The 24,278-nt window shown below is 47.4% G+C and overlaps 1 protein-coding gene across 6 annotated transcripts in view; it reads right to left on the bottom strand.

The window, feature by feature from the left end:
• Positions 1-24,278, bottom strand: part of CAB39 (calcium binding protein 39) — a 220,185-nt gene that overhangs the window by 16,406 nt on the left and 179,501 nt on the right. For all 6 annotated transcript variants that reach the window (XM_085635004.1, XM_085635001.1, XM_085635003.1 and 3 more), the window contains one exon: positions 5,759-5,902. In XM_085635004.1, coding sequence (XP_085491130.1) covers positions 5,759-5,902 — 144 coding nt within the window. The remainder of the gene's footprint in view (positions 1-5,758; positions 5,903-24,278) is intronic.

Below are 24,278 nucleotides of genomic sequence, written 5' to 3'. Positions count from 1 at the left end.
CGGGGAGGTGCTGGATCAGTTCCCCCATTTCGTCCCAATGTTGGTATTGGTGCCTGTTCAGTAGTGCATTGGAGTTTGCCATGCGCCAGTGCATCGCCGCGTTTCTCTAAATTTTTCTCCCAGTCAGGTCCATCCTCCTGCTTTCCTTGTCTGGTGGTGGTCCAGAGGTAGCCGGGAAATTAGCCCTTTTCCTGGCAGTAGATGCAATGATGGAATCCGCTGTGACGAATCCTTTGATGTATGAAGGGTCCTGGGAGGAGTATTTATATTATTTCTCCGTCCTGGGTGTGATGGACCTACATGTAGCTGGGTCCTTTAACGCCTCCTTCCCCTGGTTCATTACACTCTGTAGCATAGGGAGGAACTGGCTCCTCGTTTGGATGGGGAGCAGTGTCTCAAGTAAAAAGTCAGCCTTTGGCTTTTCTTCTTCCAGCTTAACGCCAAAAGCTGCTGCTGCGCTTTTGACGACCATATTGTAAGCCCCAATGTCATCTGGCGGCGTAGGCCTCGAAGGATAATTCTCCACAGGCTCTTCTGGATTTTCGGCGTCGAGGTCCTGCCACTCCAGGTCCTGCGTCATCTACGGCGCCGAGCCACAGTCCGAATGTTGTTCCTCGTATTCCTCTCCCTCATCATAAAGGTCCTCTTCCTCATCTCCGGGAGTCTTCGCCATTTCTTCAGCCTCGAACTCTTCCTGTTCCTCGATTTCAGCGATGATCGACAGTGGTTTCATTGGAATTGTGAATTTTTTCATCTTTTCGTCGAACTCCTTTTTCCTTTGTAGGATGCTCTCCATTTCTGCCTCGAGCCTCCTCTTCTTTTCCAGTTCGGAGGCATGTTCGGCGTCGAGCGCTGGTCTTTGACGGAGCTGTCGTCGACGCGACCTTATCTTTCGAAGTCGATCGCCCAAGTTCTTGGCCTTGCTTCGACGACCTTTGCTTTTCGCCGGTCTTCGGCACCTGGGAGTCCTTCTCGAAGGATCCGCTGTGCCTTTCGTCCTTTGATCCACTCGCGGCCGTCGAAATTTTCGGCGCCGGTGTTCCTTTCGAGGACTTTGACTCTGTTTTTCGAGAGTCTGACTCTGTTTTACGGGGCCCTGTCGAGGGTTTAGTGTTCGAAGTCTCTCCTACCTTACCAGACGTTTTCTTATCGGTCTCTGCGACCGTGAAGTCATCTGATCCCTCAGCGACGTTGTCTTCATTGTCGGTGGAGAGGCCCAGTTCGTACAGCGTTGGGGCCTGTCCCTTGCCCTCCATGTTGTAGTTGGCTCTCCTCTGTCTCTCTCTCATCTGGAGTGTCTTCGGTGTGAAGGCGGAACAGGCGTTGCAGTCTTTGCTCTCGTGGTCGACTGGCAGGCAAAGGTTGCAGACCGGTGTGTTGGTCCTTCTGCGCTTATTTATGGTGGCAGTTACGGCAGAATTTAAAGGGTGTCATGTCCATTCCTGCGCTCAGTGTCCCTGAGTGCGCATTCTCCGTTGGACGTCGAAGATCTCGAGGTTCTCCTCCTTCCTCGTCGTCCCGGCTCGTTGATATTCCTTCTGTAGTCTTCCTCAACTTCTACGATGAAACTCGTGCTCTTTCTTCTTTTATTCTCCAAAAACTCTGGAGCTTCACGTTGACGATCCAGACCCAACGGCGGAAAAAATAATCTGAAGATGGTGCCCCAAGGTGGGACTTCCGCAGGAAGCATGACGACGTCACGAGAAGTACACCAAATGGTACGTCGACGCCCACCTGGGCAAAAAAAAAAAAAAAAAAAAAAAAAAAAAAAGAAGACCAAAGAAAGACTACGATTCCGGACCCAGCCACCAGACCGCGGAATAATGCACAGCATAGTGAATCCAGAAGGATTCACGCTGCAAAACTAATAACCACCCTCTGACGAACCAGCTCCTAGTTCAGGGCCGGGGCAAGCTCTATGGCTCCTTTGCCAGCGAACGACATCGTAAGCCTGCCATAGCCGTGAGCGCTGCTCCGACTTGCGACGCCAGCCCGACACCTGCTGCTGTGCCGCATTGACTCTGAAGCAGACATCGCAGAGCCGATCGTCGACATGGGTGGTCAAAAAACCATAGACATCGCGACAACGTACGGAACCGTGGTTTTGGCGCCATCGTGATGTCACCTCTCAGGTCAGGAACAGACGCATCCCCTGCCTGCGCAAGCATCTAGGTCCCGACGCATTATCTCCCCCGAAGCAAGGAACTGACGCCACAACGCGCCAACTACGCCGCACCTCCGACGCCGTGAGCGGTCTTTGTTCTCGCTTTCCAAGGTACTTTTCTTTGTGGGTCTGTTTTGACTCTGGGCCCGCGCACCTCGTGGTCGGCGCCGTACTTTGGGATGTCTTTGACCTGGAAGTAGTGATAACTTCAGTTGGGGTTATCGGCTGCTAAAGACTGCTTTTAAGTGAATAACCTATTTTGGAACTATTTCTACCATCTTGAAGTATTATTATTGATTACAGTATTGTGGATTTTTGTTGTTTATGGTCTTGTGCTAAGGCTATATAAAGAATACTTATTTTTAGAATACAACCTGTGTGGTGTCCATCTGTAGTGTTGTCACTGTATTACTGTATGTGTTCACAAATGCTTTACACACTGCCTCTGATATAAGCCTGTGTGCTCGTGCCAAGCTACCAAGGGGGTGAGCAGGGGTTATTCAGCAGTGTAATCCCCTTTCCCTGACTTAGAAGCAAGGGTCCCTCCCTATTTGGTCAAAGGTACCTACCTCTGCCAACTAGAGACCCCCAGTTCTAACAACGGGTAATAGTAGACATTTCCTGTGATAGGTCACCCGCAGATAAAGCATGAACTCGCACTAAGTGACGGTGGTACCAGTCATCACTGGCTACTCATCAGAATGGAAGTAAATGGGTCACCAACTTTAACCAACAATATATGCCACAATGCAAGGGTTTCAAATTCAAAAACACATTCAGCAACCAGAAATTACACAGGGAATCTGAAGTAATGCAGTCTCCTTGTTCATCTGGGATTGAGAACTGTAGGTGCAAGTGGAACATGGGCAAGGGGTGCGGTCCGGTATGATCCAGGCTCACCTTTCTCAGTTTTGAAGGCAAATGACTGAGTTGATGGTCCTTCCTCCTGGGCAACTGGCTTATAGGCACATTCCGTTTCATGACTGTTCTTGCAGTCAGTGAGTTCTTGTGCAGTCTTCCGGGGGATGAAGTTGTAAATTTCGGTAGGTGCAGACCAGGTCCCCATGTCAAGCAGCAGTGCACTTTTGCCAGCTTTCAAGACTTCAGCTCAGCCTTAAGGGAGAATGGCAACCCAGCAGATATACTACAACTTCCTACAGTTTCTAGCCTTTTTCTCCATTGTCAGACCCTCTCTCTATAATATGGGTTTAGAGCTGGCTCAAGTGTGATGTGTATTCACCTCTGTCTGGGATCTCCAGTGCTAGAGGAAACCTACTGTAAATATAGGGAATTGGATGGAGACCGTACTACCCCAAACAATAACTCAGCCTTTAGCTATGGGATCAGGCATGTGCGTGGGGTGTATGAGATGGACAGCACCATTCCTCGAATAATAGAGATCTCCATGTTGTGCATCCTACACAAACACGTGGAGTCTCATGAACCCCAGCGCTCACTTACCTATTTGTATACAAACACACACACCCTCCACAATATTACAGACACAGCCACTATTGAGCATAAATGAATTCATCTTATACATGGGAAAGGTGGTATACAATCTCTCAACTGGGATACAGAGAAAAGACCCATGCCCTAATTACAAACCTGTCGCCACCACCAAAAATCTGGTTTGGTCATCAAATGTGCTCTGAGGAAAGCTTTCTGCATGGCTTTGGTCAAGTTGAAATGCTCTATGGACAATCCTATGATTTTCTACCATTGCATGTGTGAGTGTGTGAGTGTGTGTGTAGGGTACCCACATTCTGAGAGTAGCTTCTGTCCTACTCTACCACAAGCTATGCTGTGGCTGGCAATGGAGGAAGTGAGAGCCTAGTCTTACCCTTGTAGGCTGACTGCTCTCCCCTGAAAAAGGTCAGTTTATATGTTTCCTTCATGGCTGGGACATAAGGAAGATACCTTCTAGTATGTTTGGGAATGTGCCATCTATGAATGGGTTTATGAGTATTGGGGGTCACTTCTGAGTCATCGCCAACCTTTTTAACTGGTGAGCGGGGGTGGGTGTGGGGGAACGACAGCCCATTCCCATTGTTCAAGGGTGTATTTCCACTACCTGGGTGAAAGTCATACATCTCCACATTTCCTGAAAATGTTGCATCTACACTGACTGATTTGCATATGGCCAGGTCTAAACTGGAGTGGCATGGTGAGCTAAAGAATGATGGATTTATCCCAGATCTCTTGACTGGGGGTGAATGTTTTGATTTCTTCTGCATTCCGTCCATCAATTGTGAGCCTTTTGCCTGCTCACCCTAAGTGCGCCAGGTATGCCCAGACGTGGGTCCTGGGCTCACTGTGCCACTGGAATCAAGCTATCCTGGCTGAAGAGGGGTGAAACCCCGAAACCGGTCCTTGGATGGACCTGGCTTGGCAGTTCGGGCTGGACTGTTCCCATGAGGCACAGGGTCAGGACAGATTTGCATATGGCCAGGTCTAAACTGGGGTGGCATGGTAAGCAAAAGAATGATGGATTTAACCTAGATCTCTTGACTGGGGATGAATGTTTTGATTTGTTCTGCATTCCGTCCATCAATTGTGTGTCTTTTGCTTTCGCATCTACACTGGAAGCAGGAGCAGAATGAGCCTCAAGAAGGAGGCTAACAGGCTTTGCACATGAGTAAACTACAAAAGGCCTCACTCAGTACACCAGTAAGAAAATAATTATTCAGATGGAAGGAGCCCAAAACCTTTGAGTATTGCACACCCTCTGATAAGCGCTAAAACACCAGAGGTGTGTAAGTACCAAACCCCTCAAAGATGCTTTGTTCACAGTCATTAACGCAAAATGAGGTGGTCTGTAGACCAGTGAAAGAAAACTATACACAGAGGATAAAGTATAAGCTCAACTGCTATCCTCCCCTCAAACCGGACCTAGAAGAGGCAAAGCCTGCAGAGTATTCTTCCTTTCCAAACCTGAGAAAAGAAGAAAGACTACCTGCCTGTTGAGGAGCTTAACTGTGCACAACACAAGGATGAACCTAAATATTGGGAAGATGAGCACAAAACCAAGCTGTCACAAAACACCTGCATGTGACCGACTCCGGGAACTGGAGACTGTATTACAACTCTGGTGGAAATTAAGATGCGAGATGGCATAATTTGTAACACAAAGTTTTGTTTTTATCTAGACAGAGATTCAAAATAACCCCACAATGCATTACAAATGATATTTCAATGGGTGTGCCTTGAAAAAGTGACAGATGGCTTTACAGATTAGTCTACGTACAAATAGGTTTAGGAGATTTAAGGAAGCAAGACTGTTCGAAAAAGGTTTTACCGATAATAACCGAGATTTAAAATAAGCATAGAGCCTTGGCAGATAAAACTGCAAAAACATACACAATGAGTAACACCGTCAGTGGCAAGCCCTTCATAAGAAGGTTGTAAGCAGGCAGTATTCAACTGTGTTACAATTGACAGTTTAAGAATTTATTATGCTATATTATCAAGCTATTATGGTCTGCATCTCAATAATTAAAATAACAATTAAAAAAACAAGTTTAAAAAGGTTGTTGTTCCATCAAGTCAAACAAATCGATGTATACTGGTGAAAAAGAAGTAGGCTTCCAGTACCTTAAAGACATGAAAGGCCTCAAACTGAATATTCCGACTCTTGTCCCGCAGAAGATTCATCATAAGTTTTAGATTTTCAGGTTTACTAATGTATTTTGTCATAATTGTGAAGTTGTGTCGATCTAGCAGTAGTTCACCAAGTAGCTAAAAGACAAAATAGGATAGAAGTTATTGAATTAACTATATTCTTTGAATGAACAAAAAAATCAAACATACAATGCTTCAAAACCACTAAAAAGCCTTTCCTGAAATAAAACTATGATTTATTGTCAATCTCTACAAACTGCGAAAACATTGTATACCTGATATTAGTAAAGAATAATATACTTGAAACTGTGTCCCCCTAAACTCTGGATCAAGGCTAAATTATCTTCAGGGACAGGTCTCCAGAGAGAACACTAGGCCAATTTTATGGAACACTACACAACAAGATACCCAAAATACTCATTACTGTTAAACTAAGTGTGGTTTATTCTTTCAACTATAACATTTTTAGGAGTTACGTTTTAAGAGATGAGTGGGACAGCGTGGGAACGAAATGGTAACTTACCTATAGGTACAGCTTTGCAGCTTGAATACTTTTCTGGCTTCACATTCTGTGTGTTATTCTGCCATCTAGTGGATGGGTCTGGAGTAGTCTCTTTATTGTGTGGGAGTTATTGTTGTTCACAATTTGCTGACCATGTCCATCTTTTAATGATATAAGATGTACACTGTGGAAGCCACTGCATGCGACTCCCATCTTCAGATTCTTTTTTACTCCATGGCTACTTATTTTGTTTTGTTTGGCTTCCCAGGAAATAGATCTTTTCGCCTCTATTTAAGATAGCTAATACACAATTTCTTGGTGGATAAAAGAGGATCACGGGAACCCAGAAAATTCTTCAAGCTGCAAAACTCCACCTACCGCTAAGTAAGCATTTAATTTTGCACTGTGAATCTTTTTTGGATGCACATGCTTTGCATAGATTACGTAGCGGTGTTCCCTGTTTTTTGGAAGGGTTGAAAGGAGTTTGCGTTTACAAATAAATGTTTAAGAACTTGCTGCTCCACTTTTGCTTCTTTATTGGCTTGAATATCTACAAGTAGTGTTTTGCAAATATGTGTACAGATGACTATGGCAGCCATAAAAATGTTCTTGAAAGAATAATTGGCGATGAAGGCCAGTGTTGATCCTTTTTCAATGTTAAGTGTGCTCTTGGTTTCTCTTGTAGTACTACTGCTTTTTTATAGCATGTCCGTATTGTTTAGAATATTGATCTGGAGATAGTTCCCTTTCTACTGGCGAACCTTTGGTAGCTGCTGCAAAGGAGACAAATAAAGGGTTCCTTTTCTAGATGACTTTGTTTCCTTTAAGTAGTATATCACTGCCCTCCTAATAGCCAGCACGAGTAGTGGTATTTCTGCATGTGCTTCTGCCTTATGGAAACAAAAGGCAGTAGCTGAATACACCTTGGTTTACATGGAGGTGAGAGATAATTTTGGCAGACATTTTGGATTTGGTCTCCTCACCATTATATCCTTATGCTTTTGCAAATAAGATTCTTGTGGTGTTGGAGCTTGAATACCCGTTTTGAGGATGTGATGGCTATGAGAAAATCAGATGTTAGCGTTAAGTACAGAAGACCAGGGATTTAATTCCAGTTTCCTGCATGGGTACACATGGTGGTTTTATTAGTTGTGCGAGTAACAGTTTTAAGTTCCACAAAGGTGATGGTGCGGTGCTGGTTGGGGCTATTTGCTCACTGGTGTGCTGAAGAAGCTTCCTGTGACCCCTTTTGATTATTACATTGTGGTTCAGAAGTGTACCTTAAGCTAGGTATAAGAAAGTTACTCATCTACAAGGTAGATAAGGCACCTCAAGATGGTCGCTTCCTGCGCCACTCGTTTTGTACTTCTTGTATTTCACCACTTAATGAACTTGTTCCATTTTTCTGTAACATTTCCTTGTGGTTGCTCTTTTGGATTCTTTTAGAGTTTTCATAGTCCTCTGAGGTAATCCTAGATACCAAAACTATTTGTTTTAGAGCCACACTGCTAGGCTCAGGTGTTCAGTTACGGGTGGAACGCCTGGCCCCCTCACTGTTGTCAGGAGGTCCCAGTGGGCTGGTTATGTTATCACTCTGTCCTGTCTACTCGACAGAAGAGGATCCCTGTTACAAAATACAGAGATAGCAAAACCAGGGGAAGGAATAATATAAAAAAAAAAACTAAATTGCCAGCTACACACAAATTACTTGGGTGGAACTCCAACTAATCAACTAGGGAATAACTCAGTTTACTTATTTGATAAACATAGGTTCGTGAGTCAGACATTCTCAAAAAATCATTCTAAAGAGTTTAGCAAAGATTTGTTGTACCAAAATATATTCCAAATCGTGAATGTCTTAGCATCTTTCATTTCAGTGCATCAAAGGGAGATGTAGACCTACAGACAATTCATACACTGAACAATAGTGACAGGAACCCCAAAACTCCAATAAAGTTTAAAAAGAATCACATCCATACTCACGTCTGCCATAATACATGCACTCTATAGCATTCAACATAACCAATCAAATTATAGTTTGAGATTAACATCAAGGTGTCCGCAATTGACTTAGAACTGTCAACTTGTCCAAATAAACATGATAAAAATCTATCTTGCTATAGGCATACTTTCATTATCATTATTTTGATTGTTCAATTAATTAAAGTCATTACAGTAACAGAATGTTTAAAACAGTTTCCACCTACCCCCATCCCCACCTCTCCAAAGTCTTAGTCCTTGGATCAGCGATAGTCCCCTGGCTCACGTGCTAGTTCCTTAAGTTAATTGCAGTTACTTGTGTAATGGGACAAATGGGTGTTTAAGCATAAAAGTCAGGTTTAGTAAGTTAAACTATGTATTAAAAAAGATGGTCGCCCTGGAGGGGCTCCCCCTTAAAACCTAACGGAGACCCACCATGCTACCATCTTCATGGAGTAAGGTGCACCTTGCTGGTAGGTGTGTATAATTGTTAGCCTATCAGGGGAATAGCTTCAGTTTGTAGAGCCTCTGTGAGAGCAGTCCTGATTAAGTGTGTGAATTTCCCTAGTCTGGCTAGATTCCTTGAAGTGGATTCAGTGAAGCACAAGACCGAAGCCCCTGCAAGTTCTGACTCACTTTGCGTGGAGTATAGGGCGAAGTAGTGTAGGAAGCTGGCTCTGTATATACTATACCAAAGTAAGGTATAGTGTGCACAGAGTCCAGTGGAACCCCGAAGGTAGGCAGAGATAAAAGTAGATAATACCTTACTCTCTATTTGTGGTAGTGGGGGGGGAGCAGTACGGCTGTATCAGAGGGTAGTGCTAAGCATTTATTGAACACTCAGGCAAGAAATGATGTCACAGACTCAAAGACTGAACTCAGAGCAATTTGTTGATATAAAAATAGTATATAGCTATATTTATTTTTTAGAACCAAGCAAGCCTGGCACAGGTAAGTGTAAATGGTACTTTTGAAGGCGGGTTTAACAATACAAGCACGCTGAATGAAAATAACTTTGTTACAGATTTGTAATACTTTAAAGACAGTTGAAATTACTTTTAGATTGCTTTTGATTACTTTGCAAATTACTTTAAAAGTAGGGCTCCCGGTTTTATGTCATTTATTGTTTGGACATTTCTGTCTGTATTTATCCATATTTATTTTTGGTCATCTTTATCTGTATTTATCCATATTTATTATGGGTTTTGTGAAGAAAAAAAAGAAAGGAAACTGCTATTGTTCTGCATTTATTTAACCAGTAAATATGCAGTCAGGCTTGGATGCCTGTTGGGTTTCAGTGATATGAGCACCTGAAGATAAAGCAATGCACTTATATGAAAATATGTGCATTTCATTATCAGCCTTGTGCATATCTACTGCTGTATAAACCTCTTTACTAAAATTCATTTTTTTAACCCCCTTACCTATCAATTCACAGTTATTGGCCTGGCAGCCATGGCAAAGTGTATTTAGAATCACTCGAAAAGCATCCAATTTCAGTTTTTATCCACAATCAAAAATAAATACAGACAAGAAAATAAATGGTTTTCTGTCGGTATATATCTGTAAAAACGGAAAACAGGGAGCCTTATTTAGAAGTTATTTACTACTCAGTGTGATATGCCTAGATATCACACTGGGACATTTCCTGGAGAAAAGGTAAATAAATCAGTGTTTGTACTTTTGCAGTTTAAGTTTTTCATAAAACCAACTCCACACTTAAAAGATTTTTCCCAGATTTTGGAGTTGGTATTCTGGGGTTAGAACCAGCGTTCCCTCAGGGTCGAGGATTCACTCTCAAAGCACCCTCAGCAGCACTAGGGCGTCCGGGTGCAGTGTGTTGAGGCCCAATGTTATCCAATAGGGATAGGGGGCCTTTGAGTGGTGGCTGCTCATGAGCAGGCCACAAGGTTGTTGGAGCAAAGTTCCTGGACTTAGGGTCAGGGCAAAAGAGGTTCTGGTTTAGCACACAAGGTGCACCCAAAGCGGCGCAGGCATGGCCGGGTGCTCGTTTGGCATTGGGTGCCCAGTTTTCAATGGGAGTTGCAGTTTTGGATTTTGGCTGTAGGCTCGGTCCAGGAACACGTACGGGAGGAACCAACATCTGGGCATGGAAGTTGGAGGGCTTGGGGACATAGGTGCACCTCAGGTCCTCTTCTCCAGAGCGCAGGGTGGCTGGATGAAGGGGTGTCTTTTGTGGTCAAATTTCACCTTACCGGTCCACTCGCGGTTGGGGTGGGGGGGGGTCTCAGTGCAGAGGCTGCAGGCAACGTTAGGAATCCTGGAGGGGTCAACCCACAGTGGACTCGGACTCTGGAGCGCTTGGGGACCTTGCTGGGACCAGTGGGCCATTCTGACTCAGGCCGTAGCCATCGGGTGCAGTGGCGAGTCCAGGTGTTGGGTTTCTTTGTTCTAAGCAGTGCTCAATCCGTCTTGAGAGTTTCTTTTGACCAGAGCTGCTGTTCACAGGCGATCCGGTCTTTGTAGAAGGCAGTCAGTCCTCCCAGGGGTACTGGAGGCCTCTGGCTGCAGGACAAGGCGACTTTTAGCGCAGAGTCCCCGGAAGCTGCAGACGGGCAGGTAAGGCTGAGGCCAAGTCAGTTCTTCTCTGCAGTCTCCTCTGCTGGACTTCTTCTTTCGTACTCCTTCGTAGGTTGCGGGAATCTGTCTTTGTACAGGGCTGCCCAGAAAATACAGTATTTACAGGGCGATTTAGGGGTCTCTAGGTCAGTAGCCAATGAGGTTAGTGTGCTCACCCCACGTGGGTAGTAGGAACAATCCCTAACTTTGATTGGAGCGTGTCTGCCATCTGCAAGATGGCAAACACTGAGGAGTGGGCTTCACCTCGCCACCCCTACCTGATAGGTGCGGTTGGCCGAGATGGGCACACCTTATGGGCTGTTCTAATTTTTCCCGCCTGTCTTACCTCCAAAAAGGAGGGGGGACAAGAATGGGGCCTGCTCTTAATAGCAGGAGAGGCTGGGGGTCGTGTTACAAAGGCAGAAAGGCCTTTGAAGCTCCCCTGCCACAGATGGCTTTGCCTGACCTGGGGGAGGTGTGTACACCTCCGCCCAGGAAAGGCTTAGTTTCTGGGCTCAAGGAGCCAAGGCTGCCACCCATGGGGTCCAAAGGGATAACGTTACTTACCCAGTAAGCATCTGTTCTTGGCATGTAGAGCTGTAGATTCACATGCTTCGCATACTCCTGCAATCTAGTGTTGGGTCCGGATGTTTGCAAGTTGTCTTTCTTTGAAGAAGTCTTTCCTAGTCAGAAGGTAAGGTGACTCCTCCTTTCGGTGATAGTGCGCAAGGGCATCGACTCCATTGTTAGATTGTTTTCCTGCAGGAGGGTGAGAATTCAGTAAATAAGAGTAGTATAGAGATGTCCATGCGTATAAATGTGTAATGAACTGCAACAACTAAAGGTGCCCGGGGAGGAGGATGGGTGCATGTGAATCTACAGCTCTTCATGCCAAGAACAGATGCTTACTAAGTAACATTATCTGTATGAGGCATGTGTGCTATAGATACACATGCTCTGTATAGACTATAAAGCAGTATACTCCCAAATCGGTGGCTAACCTATAGACGTTGCAGTTGTTTGGAACAGTGTTTTAAGTACTGCTTGGCCTACATTAGCTTGTTGTCGTGCTAATACACCTACACAATAGTGTTTGGTAAGTGTGTGTGGTGTAGACCATGTAGCTGCTTTACATATGTCAGCTGGAGGAATGTTACCTTTAACGGCGACAGAAGCCCCTATTTTGCGAGTGGAATGCACTCTAGGGGGTATAGTTATAGTAATTTTGGCTTTAGTACAGCATGTTTGAGTGCATTTAATAATCCTTCTTGCAATACCAGATGTAGAGATAGGATTGCCTTTATGAGGTGGAGCAAATACTACTAAAAGTTGTTTCGTTTTGGGAAAGTCCTTTGTTCTATGTAATATAATAACGCTCTTTTAACATCAATCGTGCTACAGAATCAGGTTGAGGAAAGAAAACTGGTAGCTCAACCGATTTATATGAAAGGCAACCACTTTAGGAAGGAATTTGGGATTGGTCCGGAAAACTGTTCTGTCTTTATATAGTTGAAAGAAAGGCTCTTCTAGCGTTAATGCCTGTGATGTGATAACAATGGGAAAAGCAACTTTCCACGAGAGGAACTGTAAAGGGAATTTGTGTAAAGGTTCAAAAGGTGAGCCCATGAACCTTTTGAGGACAATGTTGAGATGCCAGACTGGAGCAATAGGAATTCTTAGCGGTATTACCCTTTTTAAACCTTCCATAAAAGCTTTAATTACTGGAACTCTGAATAGTGAGAGATGTTGCCTATTCGCTAAGTACGCAGCTACAGCTGCGACGTGTAAACGAATAGACGTGTATGCCAGTCCCGTTTGTTGTAAATGCAACAAAAAAACAGATAATGTTTTGTATAGAAGCGTCTAAAGGATTGATTTTGTTGTTGCAATATATCGCAAATCTTTTCCATTTAGCAGCATAGCAAGCTCTGGTGGTAGGCTTTCTTGCTTCCTTTATAATATTCATACAGTCTGGTGGTAAATTTAAGTACCCAAACTCTATGTTCAGGAGCCAGATCGCTAAATTCAGTTCTGTGGGATTTGGTTATCTGATTTCTCCATGGTTCTGTGTGAGAAGATTGGAGTTCAGATGTAACTTTTGATGTAGAACTAGTGACCGCTCCAACAGGGTGGTGTACCATGGTTAACAAGCCTACATGGGAGCTACTAGATTTAGTGTGAGGGATGTCTGCCTGAGCTTCCAAACAACCCATGGAATGAGCGGGAGAGGCAGAAAAGCGTAGGCAAATATCCCTGAACAAGCATTGCCCTTGGATTGCGGGTGAGGGTACCTGGAGCCGAAGTTCGGGCATTCTGCGTTGTTGGCTGTGGCGAATAGGTCCATTTGCAGAAATCCCTATTGTTGGAAGTATGGAAGAAGAACCTGTGGGTGAAGTTCCCACTCGTGAATGTGTTGCCTCCTTCTGCTGAGATTGGCAATTTGTTGGTTTACACCTGGGAGATGTTCTGTCAGGAAATAAATGTGTTGGATTGCCCAATTCCAAATGGTTTGAGCGAGTGTTGACAATTTGAGAGTGTGTGTGTCCCCCTTGCTTCTGCACATAATACATTGCTGTTCTGTTGTCTGTCCGACAAGGACAGTCTTGGCTACGAGATGAATTTGAAAAGATTTTAGCTCTAGGAAGATAGCTAATAGCTCCAGATAGGTGATGTGAACAGTCTTGTGCTTGTTGCTCCACAACCCCTGTATTGTGTCATCTTAGAGATGAGCTCCCCAACCTGTTAGAGATGCGTCCGCTGTGAGTACGATCTGTGGAACAGGGTCTTTGAAAGGCCAGCCTGCTGATAAGTTTTGAGATTTCCAACACTGCAGAGAGCGATGTGTACAGCTGTCTACCAACACTAGATCGGTTAATTGACCCTGTGACTGATTCCACTGATGTGTCAAGCATTCTTGTATGGGGCGCATGTGAAGCGTTGCCTGGGGTACAATTGCTATGCAAGATGCCACCATTTTGAGTAGTTGCATGAATATTCTGGCTGGTACTGATTGGTTGGGCTGAAACGGTTGAATGGTAGCTTAAATATTATGTATCCTGGCTACAATGGGTGAGGCTAGAGCTTTGACTGTCTAGAGTGGCTCCCAGGTAAGACTGCATCTGTGAGGGATGAAGGTGAGACTTTTGTGCATTGATGGTAAAGCCTAGTCGATGAAGTAGATCTATTGTAATCTGTGTGTGCTGCAGACAGCTTTGGTGAGTGCTGCCTTTGATGAGCCCGTTGTCTAGGGGAAGACGTGAATTTGTTGTCTTGTGAGATGAGCAGCAACTACAGCGAAGAATTAGGTAAAAACCCTGGGGGCTGTTGTCACTCCAAAGGGAAGCACTTTGAACTGGTAGTGTTGCCTGCTATGACAAATCTGAGGTATTTGCGATAAGCTGGATGAATTGGAACATGAAAACATATGTCCTTTAAATCTAGAGTAGACAAAGTCTGCTGTTTGTAGAAGTGTGGGTACTTGCTGAAGTGCTACCTTGTGAAAATGCTCGGACAGTATGTATTGGTTTAGCTCTCTCAGATCGAAAATAGGTCTTAGGGAACCGTCCTTTTTGGGGATGAAAAAGTAAAGAGAGTAAACCCCTGAGCCTTGGTACGGTATTGGAACTGGCGCTATTGCCCCCTTTAGTAAAAGAGACTAAACCTCTTGCTTTAGCAAGTGTATGTATTCTGTAGATAACCTGTGGGATCGAGGTGGACTGTTTGGGGGATTGCTTGTAAGCTCCAGGATAATTCCAAGCACCCATCTCTCTGATGCTGGGGTTTACCAGTCAGAGGACCCACCAGAGGCTGGTCGTTATTCAGGGTTGATCTCCAAGATGCCCTCTGAGTGAACTGTACAGTAAATCCCACACCAACATAGGTGTGGGTTTATTATGCTGAGAAGTTTGCTACCAAACTTTCCAGAATTTAGTAAAGCCATTATGGTGCTGTGGAGTTCGTAATGACAAACTCCCAGACCATATACTCTCTATGGCTTTACTGCAGTAACAATGTCTGAGAATGGACTTAGACACTGTAGGGGTACAGTGCTTATGCAACAGTACCCTCGTCAGTGGTATAGTGCACCCAGCTAGAGGGGTGTCTTACCTATACCACAGGCAGTGGGGTACAGGCATAACACACAGGAATGTGTGCCATGTCAACTCTTCCCTTTTGTCTGCACCAAAACACACAGCCAGCAATGACAGAGTGTGTGTGTTAAAGTACTGGACCTCCAAGGGTGACTCAATGTGTGCTGTAGCCCTTGGAGGCCTTCCCTGGTCACAGTGCCCTTGGTACCCATGGTACCTTTTACAAGCAACTTACATGTGGCCAGAGAGATTCCAAATGGGGGTACAAAGGTACAGTTTTGGGAAAGAACACAGGCCCTGGGAACCTGATAGGAAGGGGCCCAGGGCACATCAAGTCAAAGTGCATCAGAAATCTGGCAAAAAGTGTGTGTGTTACTGCAACAAAAAACCCAGCTTCCTACAAGTAGGTGCTGATGCTCGTCTTTCAGTTTGGGGCAACAGCACGGGAGGTGGAGCCAAGATTCTTTAAAGTGGGAGCAGAGCCTACACAAAGCATTATAGGCATACTTATTTGTAGGACATTCATGTAATTATAGATTCAACATATCTTCAAATATAGATCGTGGTTTTGAATCCAGGTTGGTGTTTGCGGTGATGCATGTTTTGGTGAATCTCAGATGTAGGTCACTTTCTACAGGGCGCAGAATGATGGGAAGGAGAGATGGCAGCAGCCATACAGGTCAAATAGAGGCGGGTGCTGACCCAAGGGCTGGAGAACGTCTAAGAACATGAAACAATATAATAAAGAAACAAAGAACAACATTCAATAGAAAGGGGGTTGGGGGCACAGCATACATACACCAACAAATGGAAAATGGAACTGAGATAAAGTCCATACAAAATGTGTCCCAGGGTGTAGAAAACATGGACAGGAAAACCAAAAATTCAAATTTAACCAGGTTCCCAGCTATAATGTGTGACAAAACATTCTATTTTTCACCACTAAATGTGAGACGTTAATACATACCTGATATTTCAGGCAGAGCGAGTACGTTTTCCCAGTGAAAACGTGATTATTTTAATGAACCTACTGAGACAGCAGTGGAGCAGAGATCCTCCTCGATGGATATTAAACAACATGGCATTGGAGAGCGCTCCTACTGGGGCGAACCCACAGGTTCATGAGAGAGGTCAGCCTTCTCTTATGGTGGTTAAAATTTTAAATTAATGGTCCACAAAAAGACCAAAACCTGCCCTCAATAAAGAACAAGATTTCACCTTACGAGTATCCAGAGCCAACACAAAAAAGAAGAAATTAATCAAAATTCAAAGAGGGCAACACTTTACATGGGCCCCTAAGCATGAACAGGAGGTCCTCAGATAGTTCTCAGAAGGTGAGGAATCCACTTTCTTCTACACATTAGAGAGACTGCGGCTGTTAAAATGAAAAATAGAGAATGGGTGGCACATCTAGCTTTATAGATGTCTGTCATGTCCTTGATGCGTCGTTCTCCCAGTTTGGATGCAAACCGAAAGACCCCATGCACACTTTTTGATCGGATGACCAATTACTGTTGCCATAAAAAGTTAACCCAGATAACAGAAATTGTCAACAGTTTCCACTCTTGCACCATCTATAAATAAAAGTTTCAAATTCCTGGATTTTATACCACATACCATAGTATATGTTTTGGCCTTATTAACAACTTCTTTCCAGTAATAAAATCTGCAAACCTATCTATTAAATCGCTGTAGGCCGACAGGAGTTCTAGATAAAAGCACAGCATTTTTTTGCATATAGCAGAAACTGTACAGCCTGGTCTGCGGCTTGGGGTGCATCTGCCTTGGGGTGCATCCGCCTGCACCAACTTAAAACTGCATCAACTCCGTTTATAAACAAGGTATAAAGCAATGCCGCTAAGACGCAGCCTTGGCGGATGCCACGTTTGACCTTAAACTTTAGTGTACATTCACCCCGTTGGCCATACTGGACTCTAGTTGATAATTTCACATATAACCTTGCAAGAAAATAAGTAATGGACTCTGGGGAACCAAGTTTAAGTAAAACTGGCCAGAGAATGGCATGATCCACCAGATTAAAAGCACTACTATGATCAGAAAAGCATAAACAAGGGGCGTGGCTTGGACGCCGCTCAAGATGGCCGCCTGAGTCCGGAGCTCCGCCGCACCGGGATGATCTCTCCTGCCTCACGTTGGTTTCTGCGATGTTTCCCCACGCTCTCTGCCGGTTCCTGGAGTCGGAACATGAGGAGCGCCTGGTGAGCATGAAATGAGCGCTCGGTGACTTTCAAAAGCTTCGCTTTTATCCCGTTTTGTACGCGCCTCATAGCGGCCGCCATTTTGTTTTCGGCGCGATGATTTGCATGCAGCTTTATTTCCCCTCATGAGCATGGAATTTCAGAATACGATCACGCTAGACCAATGCATAATTCCTCACTTTCTTTTTTTTTTTTAACCCTCTATAGCCAACTTTCAAAGGAGTCTTTATTGACATTGGTGCACAGTTTTTATCCTTTCCTCAGTTTATGTGCAGATTGAGGATTACTGTCAGATGCTGTTTGGCGTCACTTTGTTTTCCTGCTTCAATTCCTTCGGAGGCCTTGGTTCTTCTTCGTGGCAGGTGGAGGTGGCTGTGAGGGCATTGGGTGGATCGGTGTGACCCCGTTAAGTGCCTATTAAATTCCTTGTGACGACGCTGCGCACTCCTCTGAGGTGCGATATTTGTGAGGATTTGTTTGGAGGGTACCTATGGGCAAGCTACGCAACCCGAAGTTTGTTTTTGTACCCTCAAAGGGCTCTTCCACGGCTCCTCCTTCCTCCTCCTCATCAGTTGATCCTTCTTCCAGTCCTACGGATCCAATGGCGGCAGCGTCGTCCAGTCGTCCTCCCTTGTCACAGCCAGCCTCCAGTAAGTCCTCTTCTTCTGCAACGTCAACCAAGCGCTTAAAACAGGACTCTCCTCCTCCGGATCAACCATCACTCCCTATCTCCATGGAGTTAATTCTCGAGGAAATACGGGCTTTACGTCCGTTTGTTGAGGAAACCAATAACAAGATGCAGCTTTTTGAAGAGAGATGGTCAACTATGGAGAACAGAGTGTCGGTGGTGGAACAACAGGTCTCGGAGATCCAATCTCACTCTCAGCGTATCACCTCGCTGGAGAAATCTGTTCTTGCTCTTCAGCAACATACTGAGGATTTAGAAAACAGAAATAGGAGGAATAACCTGCGCATTTATGGTCTGCCGGAGTCTTAGGAGAGTGATGACCCAGTCTCGTTCTTCTCCTCTTTCCTCCCGAAACTTCTGGATATGCCTCCTACCACCTCTCTTAGTATCCAAAGGGCTCACAGACTTGGTCCTCGTTTATCAACTGCAACTAAGCCTCGAGGAGTCATCATTCTTTTTCTGAAGTTCACAGACCTACTCCTTGTCCTCTCTGCGGCTAGTGCCAAGCGCCAAGTTTCCTGGTTGGGCCAGAGGGTCTTCCTTGCTCAGGATGTTTCCAATGCTACTGCAGCAAGAAGAAAAGAGTTTTTGAACCTTCGTACCCCTCTACGCTCTCTTGGTGCCAGATTCGGTTTATTCCATCCTTGCACCTTCAAAGTTACTCATCAGAATAAGACTTGGACTTTTCAAGATCCTGCGGAACTTAAAAACTTTATTCACATACAGTCCAACGCTGGCATGGATACTTCCACTTCTACCTGTGGTTGAATGCTCCCTCTCCTTTTTTCTTCCAGGTCGTTCCTGATAATGTTTCTGCATTGCCTTGGTCTATTATGCTGTTGGTTTTCCTAATTTTGTGTTATTCTTAAGAGTTTTGATATGATGTTTCTCACTGCCTCTTATTAACTTTGCTGGTCACTCTCTTTGAAGCAGTCTTTGTCTTTCCCATTCTTATTATTGCCCACAATTCTTGGCTGTTTGCATTCCATTATTTATGCATTTATCTATGTGTCCCTTTTTCTTATCAGCGTTTTTTACTCTCGCGTTTGTTTTCCTTACCCAGATCGACTAAAGTATTCCCCTCTTCCCTCATGTGAGTCGTGTTCCTCATTCCAGCCTGGTGCGGTCCGGACTGTCCTCCTGGTTTCGGGAGGCCATTCTTGTCTTGTTGCGTCTTCCATTGCCCCGATATTCTCTCCATGTTCCCTTCAGGTATGTTATTTTCAGTCGTCCTTTTTGGATTTGTACTGTCTCTTCTTGTATTTTTCTCTCTTTACCTTTTCCCTCTCTTCCTTTCTTTATTCTTGCATTCTTTATTCTTCGTTTCCCTTACCTTGATTCAGCTTTCTTTTCTTGTCTCTATTCTTTTCTACTTCTACTTTTTACAAATGTTTTGTTTTTTATCCATTGCTGTAGGTATTGTTCCTGATAATGTTGTTCAGTGTTTAAGTTCAGAGTAATTTCCTGGAATGTAAAAGGTTTTATTAACCCTATCAAACGTCAGAGAATCCTTTCCCACCTTGCTTCTTACAACCCTGACATAGTTTTCTTACAAGAGACGCATCTTTCGGAGGCCGAGTCTCTCAAATTAAAGCGTGGATGGGTGGGTACGGTTCTATTTTCTCCTTCTACCAATAAGAAGAATGGTGTGGTTATTTTGTGTCATAAAAAGCTAGTATGTAAAGTTTTAGTACAAGAGTCGGATTCTGATGGTAGATGGATACTAGCTAAATTGTCAATTAATTCTATCCCTTTTTGGGGGAGGAGCCTAGCGCGCAACCAAGATGGCCGCGTAGGTGCGAAGCTCCCGAGGACCTCCGCGACCTCCTGCATTAATCCTGACTATATCCTGTCCTAGATGAGGGGACTGATTTCGTGAGCCCGAGCTGAGGTGACACCCGTTTTCCGTTTCCGAATCGGACCTCGGACACCGGCGGGAGCACCGATTGTGGTTTGCGGCCTTCTCCACGCCGGCCCCCCGGATTGGAGTTGTGGGGCGATCCGGAGACAAAGTGAACAACAGCGGCGGGCAAGGCTGGGCGACTCGCGTACCCCGCACTTTCACTTTCGCGCCCTCCTTGCTGACAGGCGAGGTAGGGTTGCGGGGCGGTGTGCGGTGGTGTGGCCTTGTCCGGGTGCCCAGCCGACCCGCCGGCTGTGATTCGTCCTGCGGAACTGTGGTCGCCCCCCCCCCCCGGAGCCCGTGAACTGGTTTGTCGGCCCTTTCGAGGAGATTGGCACGGTTTGGGGACTGCAGCCATGTCCACAAAGCAAGATGGCGACCGGGCAAAGGTGAAATCGACCCGCCGTGGCACGGCCCATCAGTCCAACAACATGGACCGCTACACCCTCCAGAAGGGATCTCCAGAGGCGCCGCGTACGTCCCCTGCGGGCCCGACTGATGCTCCTGCTCTGCCCGCGGATCTGACCCTCCGAGACGTCATGGGCGCCATCGCCGAGATGAAGGCCTCGGTGGACCAGTGCTTTGACACTCTGGCGCAGAAGATAGACTCGGTCCTCGTGGATGTGGGCCTGGTGAGGGCCGATTTGTCCAAAACGAATGACCGGGTCGATTCTTTGGCCCACACTACCTCGGGCCTCACAACGGACGTGGCGGCCCTCCAAAAGGAGGTGCGCCGGCTTGGCCAGGCGAGCGCCCTGATGGATCGTCGACTGGAGGATTCCGAGGGTCGGGCCCGGAGGAACAATGTCCGCGTTATCGGGGTGCCGGAGGGACGAGAGGAGGAGGCGGCAGATCTGTTTGTGGAGGACCTGATTCTCACCCATCTCCAGCCCCGGGGGCTGAGTAAACTCTTTGCGGTGGAACGTGCCCACAGGGTCCCTGGAGGAAGACCTAAGGCCGGAGCCCCGCCGAGGCCTCTCATTGCCCGGATTTTCAACTTTCGGGACAGAGACGCTATCCTGCAGACCTCTAGGCTACAAGGACCAGTCAGACTCGACAACATGGACGTAAATTTCTACCCTGATTTTACTCCGGCGGTCCAAAAGCAGAGACTGAGTTTTCTCGGAGTCAAACGTCGCCTACGGGACCTGAACCTTAAGTACGCAATGCTTTTTCCAGCTAAGCTGAGGGTAGAGGTGGATGGCCGCACGCACTTTTTTGATCGTCCCGAGGCGGCCGGGGACTGGTTGGACACTTTGCCCGGGGATCGGGGCCGGGGGGGTGGGGGGGGGGGGGTGCGATTGGCGGGGAGGGCTCGCCGGATCAGGACTGAGGGACAAATAGTAGGCCTTGCTCTGGACAACATTATTGTCACCATTGACTGCTCGTGTATGTTCCCCTCCTGTGGAGGTCGTACGGGGTCTCTTGGGGGCTTTCCCTCCTCCTTTGGGGGACTAGTTAGTTTTTTCATCTATGGGGCGACAGGCACACTGCACTTTGGGGGGGCTGTCTGGGCTCATGCAGGGGTGCAGGGAGGGGGGAGTTCTGTTGGGATGGGTGGGTTGGGGTGGGGTGTTGGTGTTGTTCGTTTTTACCGCAAGGCAAACCCTTTACTGTATTGGTGTTTTTGAGGTGCTCTTGGGGGGACAAATGATGGCTTCTGTATGTGATGGGGGGTAGGGATTTGACTCGTGGAACGTTAACGGACTGGGGGATAGGATTAAGCGAGGTGTGGTCCTGCAGTATCTGAAACGAATTTCGCCAGATGTGGTCTTTCTGCAGGAGACACACCTTATTGGTAATTCCTTTTATGCCATGAATCGGCGGGGCTATCGCTTGGTGGCCCACTCGGGCTTCACGTCGGGCTCGCGGGGGGTGGGCATCATGGTTAAGAACTCGCTCCCGCTGGAAATAGATGAGGTGCGCCATGATGAGAGGGGACGCTACACTGTCTTGGTGGGGAGAATGGAGGGCAAAGTAGTCGTTTTTGTATCAGTGTACGTCCCACCGGGGTTACAATCTACCACTTTTGCGGACCTGGGGCGCCTCCTCCTTGACCTCCCGGGGGGGGCTTCTGGTGGTTGGGGGGGGGGACTTCAATGCGGTGGCTTCTGGGACTATGGATCGTTACCCCCCTAGGGACCTCCCCCGGGCACAGGCGTGGCTGCCCGGCCTCTTAGATACATTGGGATTGGTAGACTGCTGGCGACTAAAACATCCCGCGCAGCTGCAGTACACCTTCCATTCGGGTGCCCATGGTAGCCTCTCGCGGCTTGATCATGTCCTTGTCCCTGCGGCCTATGCTGGGAGAGTGGGAGAGGTGCGTCATCTGGCGCGGGGTATTTCAGATCACTCCCCACTCCTGTTGCATTTTGATGTCTTCCCGAGGGGGGAGGGCAGGGTAGCTCCAATCAATGCATGGTACCTGCGCGACCCAACTATTCGTGCTGACTTGATTAAATCCTTGCAGCGGTATTTTGAGGAGAATGTGGGGTCTGTCCCTTCGGCTATCTCCCTGTGGGAAGCCTTTAAGACAGTTCTTAGAGGGGAGGCCCTCTCCTTTATCTCCCATGCCCGGAGGCGCGAGCAGGAGGAGGTGACCCGGGTGGAAGCCGAAATTACTGAATTAGAGGGTGACCTGGGGAGTGGGGTGACGGATGCCGCACTACATGTTCTACACCTTAAGCAGGCGGCCTATAGGGCCCTCGTCACGGAGGCGGCCAGGGGCCTCAGTAGAGAGCAAAAGGGGCGACTGTATGATGTGGGTGATAAGGCTGGTAAATTGATTGCGTGGTTGGATAAAAAGGAGAGAGCGAATCGTGTGGTCCCGCTGATCGAGAGAATGGATGGTGTACGTGTCACCGAGCCAGAAGACATTGTCTCTTGTTTCGCGGATTATTTCCGCGAGGTGTATTCCCCGGTTTCTCCCTGCTCGGAGGAGGATTCCCGTGCCCTGCTTCGGGACATCGCGCTGCCCTCCCTTTCGGTGGAGGACAGGGAGTCGTTGGAGGCTGCTCCCACCTCGGACGAAATTGCCCTTGCCATACGCTCGGTCGCATCTGGCAAGGCCATGGGCCCAAACGGCATCCCTATCGAGCTGTATAAGCTGCGACCGGATGTACTGGCACCCCACATCCGCGCGATGTTCCTGGCGGCCCACTCGCGGGGCTCCCTCCCGCCGGACCAGCGTCTGGCTACAATCGTGGTGATCCACAAGGAGGGGAGACCCCGAGAACGGGTCACATCCTATAGGCCTATCTCGCTCTTGAATGCGGAGCCCAAAATCCTCGCCAAGGTGCTCGCCAACCGGCTGGTCGGCGTGGTGGGCGATCTGGTCCACCAAGACCAGTCCGGCTTTATACCCCATCGTAACACGGCCCTTAATCTACGGCGCCTGCACGGGGTGCTCGCGCGTGTTCCGTTTGTGCGGGAGCCGGCCATCTTGGCGTCCTTAGACGCCACCATGGCGTTTGATACACTCGAGTGGCCATACATTTGGGCGATGCTGGCGAAGTTTGGATTTGGGCCGGGATTCATCAGCTGGGTCAAATTGTTGTATTCGGGCCCATTGGCGCAGGTGGTGGTGAATGGACGAGTCTCGGCCCCATTCGCGCTGGGACGGGGCACGCGACAGGGTTGCCCCTTGTCGCCTCTCCTGTTTGCACTGGCCTTGGAACCCCTGGCGGAGTGGCTGCGGTGGCACCCTTCCATCCGTTGTCTCCGTTGGACCCCCGAGTATGAGGACCGCGTGTCCCTATACGCTGACGATATCCTTTTGTACCTCGCCTCCCCGCGTAAATCACTGATTGTCCTGGTTGATGTTTTGCGCTCATTCGGCCGCAACTCAGGCCTTGTCATCAACTGGGCTAAATCATGTGTGTATGTGCTTTCCGGGGAGGCTCCCGTCCTCCCGCGGGACTGTCCGATCCAGATTGCCTCTCAGGGGTTTCGGTACCTGGGTATCTATATTACTCTGGACCCGGAGGCCCGCTACGAGCGGAATTTGCTTCCCCCCCCTCCAGCGCTTGAAGGAGGACGTTGCGCGTTGGCGGCGCCTGCCGCTTTCGCCGCTCGGCCGGGCGGCATTGTTTAAGATGATGTCGTTGCCACGCTTCCTGTACGCTCTCCAGAACACTATGGACTTGGTCCCGGCGCGCTACTTCCGTGAGGTGGAGAGTCTACAGCGTCGCCTGTTTTGGGACGGGAGGCCGCGTATTGCCTTGGCGAAGTTGACGCTCCCATGGTACGACGGGGGGGTTGCCCTCCCGGATATTAAACGGTATTACTGGGCCTCCCAGCTAGCTGCAATTAATCATGGCCTCTACGGGCCCGCCTTAAACCCGGCATTTGAAATGGACAAGATGCTCCTGCCTGGTGGCGACTACAATCGAGCGCTCTACTCTGGCGCGCCCGGCCCCCGCCTGACGGGACCTACGCGTGTCATGGTGCGAGTATGGCACGCGGCTAACGCAGCTATGGGGTGGAAGGACCGTTTGACCCGGGCGTCACCGCTATATGCGTCTGAGAGGT

The sequence above is a fragment of the Triturus cristatus genome, chromosome 11, assembly GCF_964204655.1.
Source record: "Triturus cristatus chromosome 11, aTriCri1.1, whole genome shotgun sequence".
NCBI classification, from domain to species: domain Eukaryota; kingdom Metazoa; phylum Chordata; class Amphibia; order Caudata; family Salamandridae; genus Triturus; species Triturus cristatus.
This window is presented reverse-complemented; position numbering and strand designations above follow the sequence as displayed.